This window comes from Pantherophis guttatus, chromosome 1, assembly GCF_059756535.1.
Source record: "Pantherophis guttatus breed Tessera chromosome 1, ASM5975653v1, whole genome shotgun sequence".
Lineage (NCBI taxonomy): Eukaryota > Metazoa > Chordata > Lepidosauria > Squamata > Colubridae > Pantherophis > Pantherophis guttatus.
The window spans coordinates 81,586,756-81,597,103 of NC_142063.1; the positions used below are offsets into that span (position 1 = coordinate 81,586,756).

At 34.4% G+C, this 10,348-nt stretch overlaps 1 protein-coding gene across 6 annotated transcripts in view; it reads left to right on the forward strand.

Moving 5' to 3' along the window:
- The window catches only part of LRRC4C (leucine rich repeat containing 4C), a 795,171-nt gene extending 785,587 nt beyond the window's left edge, over nucleotides 1–9,584 (forward strand). For all 6 annotated transcript variants that reach the window (XM_060687597.2, XM_034417401.3, XM_034417393.3 and 3 more), the window contains one exon: nucleotides 5,113–9,584. In XM_060687597.2, the coding sequence (XP_060543580.2) occupies nucleotides 5,155–7,065 (1,911 nt within the window). In that variant the 5' untranslated portion in view covers nucleotides 5,113–5,154 and the 3' untranslated portion in view covers nucleotides 7,066–9,584. The remainder of the gene's footprint in view (nucleotides 1–5,112) is intronic.
- The last annotated feature ends 764 nt before the right edge of the window (nucleotides 9,585–10,348 follow it).

A 10,348-nucleotide genomic window follows, 5' to 3' on the forward strand; every position in this document is an offset into this window, starting at 1 on the left:
AGGAAGTTTATTTTGGCATGGAGCTAGAATATAGTGTAGCAGTTCAGATATTGTATTGGTTAGAGGATCATATTGAATGGATAACCTGAGGCCAGTCACTATCACTCTTACTAAAATCTCACAAAATGATTGTTGTGGGGTTAAAAGGAGGAGACTTGACTTTCCAAAAGAATCGTAATAACTCAGAAAGCAGGTAGGATAGAAATATACTAATAAATACATAAATAAATGAAAGGGTGCGATTAAAAATTTAGACCATCATTTTAATTAAATAATATCTTTCTAGTAACTGCTAAAGGGATGTGGTGGCTCCGGGACTAAGACTCTGAGTTTGTTGATCGAAAAGTCGGCAGTTCAGCAGTTTGAATCCCTAGTGCCGCTTAACGGGATGAGCTCCTGTTACTTGTCCCAACTTCTGCCAACCTAGCAGTTTGAAAGCACGTAAAAAATGCAAGTAGAAAAATAGGGACCACCTTTGGTGGGAAGGTAACAGCGCCTTTGGTGTTTAGTCATGCTGGCCACATGACCACGGAGATGTCTTCAGACAGTGCTGGCTCTTCAGCTTTGAAATGGAGTTGAGCACCACCCCCTAGAGTCGGGAACGACTAGCACATATGTGTGAGGGGAACCTTTACCTTTAGTAACAGCTATCACCAGGTTTCATTCAAATCTTATTTTCAAGGTTCTCTTCAAGGAAATCATAATAACAATTTTTAGGTAAGTCCCAAGACTTTGATAAGATTACTGAAATTTCTTTTAGAATTTTTGCAAAAACACCATAGAAGGAACAGGCATGCCTTTAAAAAATCTATCTGTCCGTCTATCTATCTATCTATCTATCTATCTATCTATTGCAAATAGTTTATACATGAATCATTATTTATACATCAAAGTCTAGAAAAAAATATGTTTTGTTGTTATTCCAAAATTTTGAGCTACAGTATGGGATTATGACAACAGGAGCAAAATAAAATACCCTTTATTGTATTTGTAAATGATAGACAATAATGCTACTAGTAATAAACTATTTTAAGTGTTGAAATTATAACTAATTGGGAATGTATCCTCAAATAATAATAATGAACTTGAATCATGACTATTACTTCAGCATTCTTTGAGGATCTGTGTGCATAAAGCACAAATGCAATTGAACACAAATCTTTGTCATACATAAATGTTGTGGCTTTACTTTACAGTAAAGTAAAATGGCTATATTTTACAGTATCTTATAGTAATATTGACTGTGTGAACATCTCATCCTCTATCCCAATTTTGAGAGACACCAAATATGCTTATTTTTCTTGTATGTTCATTTTCTGATGCTTCATGATCCCTTCTTTCTGATTTTCTTAGTAATTCTAATCTCAGATTCTTTACACTACTCAGATGAATTAATGTACTGTGCTCACCTGCAATAACCTAATATCATGTGTTGGACTAGATAGACTTGGCCTTATTAATCCAGACATTGAATAGTCTTTCACTGTTACATTAAAATGTCTTTTCCTGTGAAAAGATATCTGAAATATGTTACTAACTCTGGCTACAAATCTACAGTGAGATTTGCATTATCTCACAACAGAGATCCAAGCTGCATTGATCATCCATGTTGCTGTAGCATAATTTCTGTCACTTAGAGAAAGTTAACTGGCATTTTACCAGTTGTTCCTTCAACCTTTGTACAAGAATCTTTGACTTCTGTGCTAAGGCCTTTGGCAGGCATTTCTAACTCCCAAAGAACATCTTCCGCTTATTCAATCAGCAGTTGCTAGAGTTTCTTCTGAGTGATCACATAGCTTTGATGTTAATTTTATGTCACTTGTTTCCTCAGCTTTTTTTTTCTGATTGTAATAATCACACATGTTCACATATAATATGCAGAAGTGCCTGTAACCTATTCATTGCTCAGTAGTGATAGATCTGGTAATAATGTGCTTTTGCAGTTCTCTCTGTTCTGTACTTTGTAACACCCGGAGTTTAATTGAAAATACACTCTGACCTTGGTTTTCTTCACTGGGCACAGAAAGGATAGAATTGCTGTGAAGCTACTGAGAGACATTATCCCAAAATGTCATATTGCTAATTTTGGCAGTAGAAGTCCCTCCTGCTAAAGGAAAAATCCCAAAATCCAAATATAAATATACAATGTGTCACTGTTCTGTATTGATAAAACAAGTATTTTTTTTTTACAAAAACAATTTATTTCACTGTACCACTTTGTTATTTTCAAAATGCAACGGAAGTGAAATCATTTGATTTCTTCTAGTGATCCATTCCTCATTTATTATTACATACAGCTTGTAAACTGCAGACCACAAAAATATCTATACTCCATTTTACCTTCCAAAGGTTTCCATAGTTACAAAGGACAAGATTATAATTATCATTTGCTGGACAGAGGATTCTTAATAGCGTTTCCACTTTCATATGTAATTGTGATTTTCCTTCCAAATACATTCTGTTGGATAAACTGTGATTGTAATGTAACTGTGATAGGTCTATAAACACTGTCCTCTGAATATGTAGAATGTTTCTATTACTGGAGGTTTTCTTTAGAATTCCATGATTAGTTTTATTTTGTTTTATTTCCTTCACGTATATTCCTTAAGGTGAATGTTAAGGAGTCTAAAACAGTAGAAAGACTTCAGAAGATCAATGCCCTTTCAAGAACTACTGAAATGAGGATTAGATAGGCCAAGGATCAACCATCCATTAGTATAATGAAACAGCTGCTTTGTAACTCTCCCTAATCAGTAGAGATTACAAGTTTACAAAACCTGATTTAAAATGTCTTGCAATGAGGTGGAAATTTAAGTTATTTTCCAAAGGTCAAAATAAATGATACCAATTAGTTTTGTTGATGACAGTGTTTACTCATTTTTCAGTAGGAGTAAAATCTAAGGAACTATCCGATATTCCCATACCTGCATAAATTCATAAGTTAATTATTTTTCTAAATAGATTGCTATGTGAACAGTAATATATTTTCCCTATTTTTCAAAATACAAGATTTCCCCCACTGATATGAAATTAAACTGTTTGAAGCTTTAAAGGAAAGCCTTTAGCAGATAGTATTTTTGTTCTACTAAACATGTGTATTGTATATCTGTGAGCTCTGGGTTATTAATGTGCTTAGAGCTTGCTGTAATTTATAAGACTTCACTTTGGGCTGATTTATAGGAACCTTCATTAATCTCTACAGCACAGGGACCTTGCAGTGAGCAAGAGATTCAAAATGAATCCAGAGCTGGGTTTAGGTACAACTACAAATGAATCAGCACTCAGAGATTTAGAATGATAATAATAATTTGCAAAGTTGAAAGTTCTTTTTCACTTATTCAAAGATATGAAAGAAGCAATTTTAGAGGGTAACTTGGAAATTGTCAACCCTTTATTTTTGTATTCAGGACACATTACTAATGACAGCTTCTGTCCTGCAATGGTCAAAATATGAGGATTGGGGACAATGTGTATGAGGAAATAAAATCACTTGAAGCTTTTTTATATATCTGTTTCCTGAAGTAAGCAAACAATAAGTATTCTGTCAGCAGATGTATTCAAGATATAAAAGCTTTTGGACATCCCTTGGCATAAATAATCAAAGGCATTTTCCTCCCTGGAGGAAAGATTTGCAAACCTAATATGATTCAGAGAAGATCCCTCCCCCATAAAACAATGTGCTTTGGGTAACTTAACCCACCACTCAAAACTTCTGAAGTGTACCAGCATGGGGAAGTATGAGACACTAAGTTCTTAAATTACATATAAAGGGTGGGGTGTATATTAAAAGAATGCAGCATAAAAACTGCATATAAATCTGCTTTTTCAATTTTTTTTACTTTTGGTCATTTAGTGGCTTAATGAACTAGAGTTCAAAACATCACCACACATTTAAAAAAAAATATGCAATCAATCTCTTAATCTCTGTTTCCCATTATGTATGGTTTTGCATATCCATAATTCCATATATTGCAATGCATGGTAAGGGTAAAGCACATCTGTGTGCTTTAAGGCTATTTTTTGTTATTTTTGCATGTGCAAAATGGCAGACAGGCTTTGGCATACTCTTGAGTGCACATAAAAAGTACACTTTTCAAGGTCTTATTAGACTGTTTCATTATTTGAAACAGCCTTTATGGGCTCTCTGCAGTAAGGGCTATTATAAGCTATTTGTTCAAGTTTTTCATTTATCTTTTATCCAGATGGTTAAACAAATAAAAACTGGTCAGATATTTTACTGTTGGTGGGTATGGACAACTTGTATGCTAGACTGCTTTATTTGAAAGGCTTGCCAAACCCTAAGTGAAAAATATAAATCTCATTTTGAAAATTCAGTCATCATTTTATCCTTATCCAAAGGTTAATGTTATAGATTTCCATCTTCAGTTTTAGAAGTTCTGCTAAGAACTGATGTTAGTTTCCAACTGACCTGTACATCCAATAATTACAAACCTCTTAAAGTAAATTCCAGATAAAGGTTCTGAATGTTCTTCTTTAAATAATGTTATTACAGTAGTGAATTATCCAGTAATATACCCTTGTCTTTAAGTTAATTATAAATGTTTTAATAGCCTTTTAAATGGTGTTCTAATTAGACTTAGATTTATTGAAATGAATAATATAATTCTGATAATTTAGCTTAATTTTCAGATTGATTTTATAAATGAATAATTCAGTCTTTGGCTGGTTACCTTCAGAGGTGCTGGACTCTTTTTCTTAATTCCCAGCCAAGATAATAGTGGTTGAGAATTGGATCAGCAAAACTTTAGTATATCTGGAATGTCTGCTGAAAGCAATGACTTGGCTTAAAGTAATGTTCATAGTTCTGTAATCTTGGCCAAACAGTATTTTCAATAGGCATTTCTCCTAATAGTTAGAATTATATTTCATTATACACTTTATTGTCTTTTACAATATATTTTTTTGCATCCAAAAGAAAAAGTTATAATAACTAAGGGTAATTTTAATTGTTAACTTATATTAACAATTAATCCTCAAGTAGTTTGTTTCTAGATAAATATATTTTTAAACAGATGTGTGAATGCACAATTATAAGTATGAAATAAAAATGCAATATTTGATACTAATATTGATGTTCTCTTTTTTCTTTAGACTATTGGAACTCCTGAAGGACCAACTCCAAATAAATTATGAATGTTGAACAAGATGAGCTTACATCCACAGCAGATAATGATAGGTCCTAGGTTTAACAGGGCCCTATTTGACCCCTTGCTTGTGGTGCTACTGGCTCTTCAACTTCTTGTGGTTGCTGGTTTGGTCAGAGCTCAGACTTGCCCTTCTGTCTGTTCCTGTAGCAATCAGTTTAGCAAAGTAATTTGTGTGAGAAAGAATCTGAGAGAGGTCCCCGATGCTATATCTACTAACACTCGGTTATTGAATCTCCATGAGAACCAAATTCAAATAATCAAAGTGAATAGCTTCAAACACCTGAGGCATCTAGAAGTCTTGCAACTGAGCAGGAATCACATTAGAACAATTGAAATTGGGGCCTTCAATGGTCTGGCTAATCTCAATACTCTGGAACTCTTTGACAATCGTCTTAGCACCATTCCTAATGGGGCATTTGTGTACTTGTCAAAATTGAAGGAACTTTGGTTGCGAAACAACCCCATTGAAAGTATTCCTTCTTATGCTTTTAATAGAATCCCTTCCCTGAGGAGGTTAGATCTGGGGGAATTAAAAAGGCTTTCATATATCTCTGAAGGTGCCTTTGAAGGTCTATCCAATCTGAGGTATTTGAACCTTGCTATGTGCAACCTTCGGGAAATTCCTAACCTCACACCACTTGTAAAACTGGATGAGCTAGATCTTTCTGGGAACCACTTAACTGTTATCAAGCCAGGGTCTTTCCAAGGATTAATGCACTTGCAGAAATTGTGGCTGATCCAATCCCAGATTCAGGTGATTGAAAGAAATGCCTTTGATAACCTTCAGTCACTAATAGAGATCAATCTGGCCCACAACAATCTAACACTACTGCCTCATGACCTCTTCACACCTCTCCATCTGGAAAGAATCCACCTGCATCATAACCCTTGGAATTGCAACTGCGACATCCTATGGCTCAGCTGGTGGATTAAAGACAAAGCACCCTCCAACACTGCATGCTGTGCCCGTTGCAACACACCTCCCAGCTTGAAAGGAAGATACATTGGTGAGTTGGACCTAAACTACTTCACATGCTATGCTCCTGTGATTGTGGAGCCACCAACAGACCTCAATGTCACTGAAGGCATGGCTGCTGAGCTTAAATGCCGAGCATCAACATCCCTGACCTCTATATCTTGGATTACTCCAAATGGATCTGTTATAACACATGGGGCTTATAGGGTTCGGATTTCTGTGCTCAGTGATGGCACGTTAAACTTTACAAGGGTAACCGCGCAAGACACAGGCTTGTATACATGCTTGGTGAGTAACTCTGTGGGGAATACAACAGCTTCTGCAACTCTTAATGTAACCGCACAGGAGTGTATTACTTATTTTTCAACCATCACAGTAGAAACTGTGGAACCTTCTCAGGATGAGGCACGGACCACAGAACAGGTTTGGCCCACACCAGTTATTGATTGGGACACCACTAATGCAACAACCTCTCTCACACCACAGAGCACAAGGTCAATGGAAAAAGCTTTCACAATTCCTGTGACAGATTTTAGCAACGGGATCCCAGGAATAGATGAGGTTATGAAGACTACCAAAATCATAATTGGTTGTTTTGTGGCAATCACACTTATGGCTGCTGTGATGTTGGTCATTTTTTACAAAATGAGAAAACAACATCACCGGCAAAATCATCATGCTCCAACACGGACTGTAGAAATCATTAATGTGGATGATGAACTTACAGGTGATACACCTATAGAAAGTCATTTGCCCATGCCAGCAATAGAGCATGAGCACTTAAACCACTATAACTCTTATAAATCTCCTTTCAACCACACAACAACAGTTAACACAATAAATTCCATACACAGTTCGGTGCATGAACCATTATTGATCCGAATGAACTCTAAAGACAATGTACAAGAGACTCAGATCTAAACCATTTACAGATTTAAGGGGGAATTTAAAACAAAAAAAGACAGTTTATTAAAAAAATGACACAGCTGACTGGGCTAAATCTACTGTTTCAAAAAAAGTGTCTTTACAAAAAAAGAAATTTATTTATTAAAAATTCTATTGTGAGCGAAAGCAGACAAAATTATGTGTATTCCTCAGAACCTCTTTTTGCTGCATTTATTTACCCTACTCTACTGATTTCCCTTTCCTTTCTTCTCTCCCATACCTTCCCTTCTATCCCATTTGCCATATTTTTCATAGAACAACTTGATTCTCTAAAGAACTGGTCTAGGAATTTTTGTAAGAATTCTGTTAATGCTTTGGGAATTTTTATGGTGAATTCTAGTGGTGAGATTCGGTCTATTTTGTCTTTTTTCATTTCATTTTCTTCTCATGCCCTTTTTGAAATGGTTCAGAGGGGGAATGGATGTTAGCAGTAGATTCACGAGAACAATCAAGGAACAGAAACAAACAAAACAAAATATTTTATTTTTCTTTTATTTTTTCACATTTCTGTATTTCCTGAAGGGACAATTCTGTGGAAGGAGGAAAAAATCCAAGAAATTAATTTTCATGTGAGCATCTATAAAACCCATGATCTTTTAAACAACTCTAGAACCAGGATTTGTAGTTCAAACACTAAAATAAGATTATAAATAAAATATTGTTGGTTTTTTTCTGTACTCATTTTTAGTGTGATGTTAAAATGTCAAAAGATTGTTCCACGTTTTACATTTTTTTCATTCATCATTCCATGGCTTTCCTTCAAAAACAAACAAAATAATGGTAACAAAAATATTATAACAACATTTTGAATTTTAACTGAAAGTAATAATACACATTTTTTACCTAATAACCAGCATACCATGCCTAAAAGTTAATGATCACAGACAATAATTCAGGAAATTTACGGGGGTTAAATAAATTAAATGAATTTATTGATGAAATGAATGAAAGTTATCTTCACGTTTGATCAGAATTTTTCATTAGATAAAATCATTTTGTCCCTGGAATGTTCTAAAAATTCTTCCTCAGAATTTTGGTTGAACAGTTCATTCTTGATTGGACACCAAAGGATTTGCTACCTTGTTAAAAAAAGTATTTGTGTGGGAGCATCCATTTTATATTTAAAGGTAAGAAAAGAAAGAAAAGAAAAAAAGAGAAGGAAGGGAAGGAAGGAAGAAGGAAGGAAGGGTATAATGGGAGGGAGGGAAGCAAGGAAAGGAGGAAGAGAGGAAAAGAAAGAGAGAGAGAGAGAAATGTTTTAAAAGGTATTTGCTATCCAAAGTTCTAAAACCATTGGTCCAAATAATTTGATCCAGCACTAATCTTAACCATGTGTTGGAATGTGGCCTTAATTTGTAAATAAAGGTTATAATTAACCACAAGTATTATTCATCTACTTTTTCTGGCTTTGTTGGTGTCTTCTATAGCAAGCCAAGGACATCAGCAAAGGGTTCAGATTTCACGAGGCTTGTTTGAAAGTATATCATTAACCTTTAGTTCTAGCCAACGTTTTGTTAGTGTTCATATGAAATAAAGTTTTTATTTATTTATTTTGATTGCATGAAAACAAAGCTGCAAATATGTTTGCTATTTAGCTCAACTGAAACATGGTTGAACAAGATAAGCTAACAAATAAAATTGTGACACTGAAAAAAATCCAGGAACAGTATTCAACAACAGGAATTAATGGGGAGGGGGAAAATATGATTCCCTTAATTCTTTTTCCTTTTATCTGATGTAAACCAATGATAAGTAACAGAAATCCAAATGAGAAGTAGACCTCAAGAGGATTTTTCTATGATGAACCAAATTCCTTAATTAAAACAATATGAACTGTGATTCAGAAGATCCATTGGAATTGTTCTAGTCAGAAGATCCATTCAAGATCATGCCTTTCTTCGTTTTTATGAAGCAGTAATTATTCTTCAAAGTTATGATGCAGAAACTGAAAATCAGAAACCAAGCCACTACAATCCAAACATTTCTTGTAGGTTAGACCCTCAGCCTTGACAAAATTCTGCTTTTTAAGGAAGAGGATCATAAGCAGAAAATTTGCATCTGATTAAACACTTGAACAACACTGGTCTTTCTTTTCTTTTCTCCCTTTGACAAAAATATTATTTGAAGGAGGAGAAAAATATTGATGTCCATATAGCTAATAAATTTAAAGTTGTGTTAATAATTAACACAAATATGTTTTAAAAGGCTAATGATGTTTTTTTTTTTTAATATCAAAAATTCAGATGTTGAGCTTCATGGCTCTTCTCATTGAAAAATTGTTGTTGTGGTTGAATTACAGTATAATAACTTCTCTATAATATCCTTAAATAATGCTTTTGACTTGGGTAATGGAAAACAAGAGTATATATTAAAGTTCCTTATAATAACTGTAAATCTCATACCATATAACAATTAGTTCTTCAGCAAAGTTTGGAAACTTACTTGTGAACTTTTCAAATCTTGAATCAAATAAGATGAGCTTTTAAAATGCTGAATGTACCTGAAGCATTTATTGTTTTCCTCCCTATTGCACCCCTAAGAACCTTCCTCTGCAAATCATCAATTTGTCAACACTTTTTTCTTAAATTTATTGTTTCAGGCAAGAAGAGCAAGTGGAGTGCATGAAATAAAAAGTTTTTTTTTTTCCTGCTGTCTTCCCCCTCGATACCAGTATCTTATGTTCTGTTCAGTATTCCTTGGTGTATTGCAAATTTCCCTATATTCTTAGTGAAATTCCATCTCCCTTGCATCTCCAGTTCTTGAACATTGATTGTGTTCTTTTTTTGGATATCCTTGTGGCCAATTCATGGCATGGGAAATAGTGGTTAAGGTACTGGAATGGAACTTGGGAAAACAATTCAAGTCTGCCTTCAGCTACAAAAGCTTTCTGAGTGACTTTGAGCCAGGCACACACTCTGAGCCCAGTCAACCTCACCGGCTTTTCTGCTGTGAAAACCATGAATGTCACTTTCCACTTCTAAACAAAAGACAGGATAAAAATCAATCAAATCAATTCAACTGGTTTCAAAATAGAATAATTTATCTGGAAAGTAAGCAGCCACAAATCAGGCAGACAAAGAAACGCATTGACACAGATAGTGATTTTTTTCCCCTTCACTCTTGTAATTGAATATGGCCAATAGAATCAAACTAACCACAAGCACAAAACAAAACAAAACAAAAAAACCCCAACAAACTTTAGTTCTGCAAGGAATCCAGATTGTTTATGTTTCAGTATGGATTTTGTTGTGAGATTTTC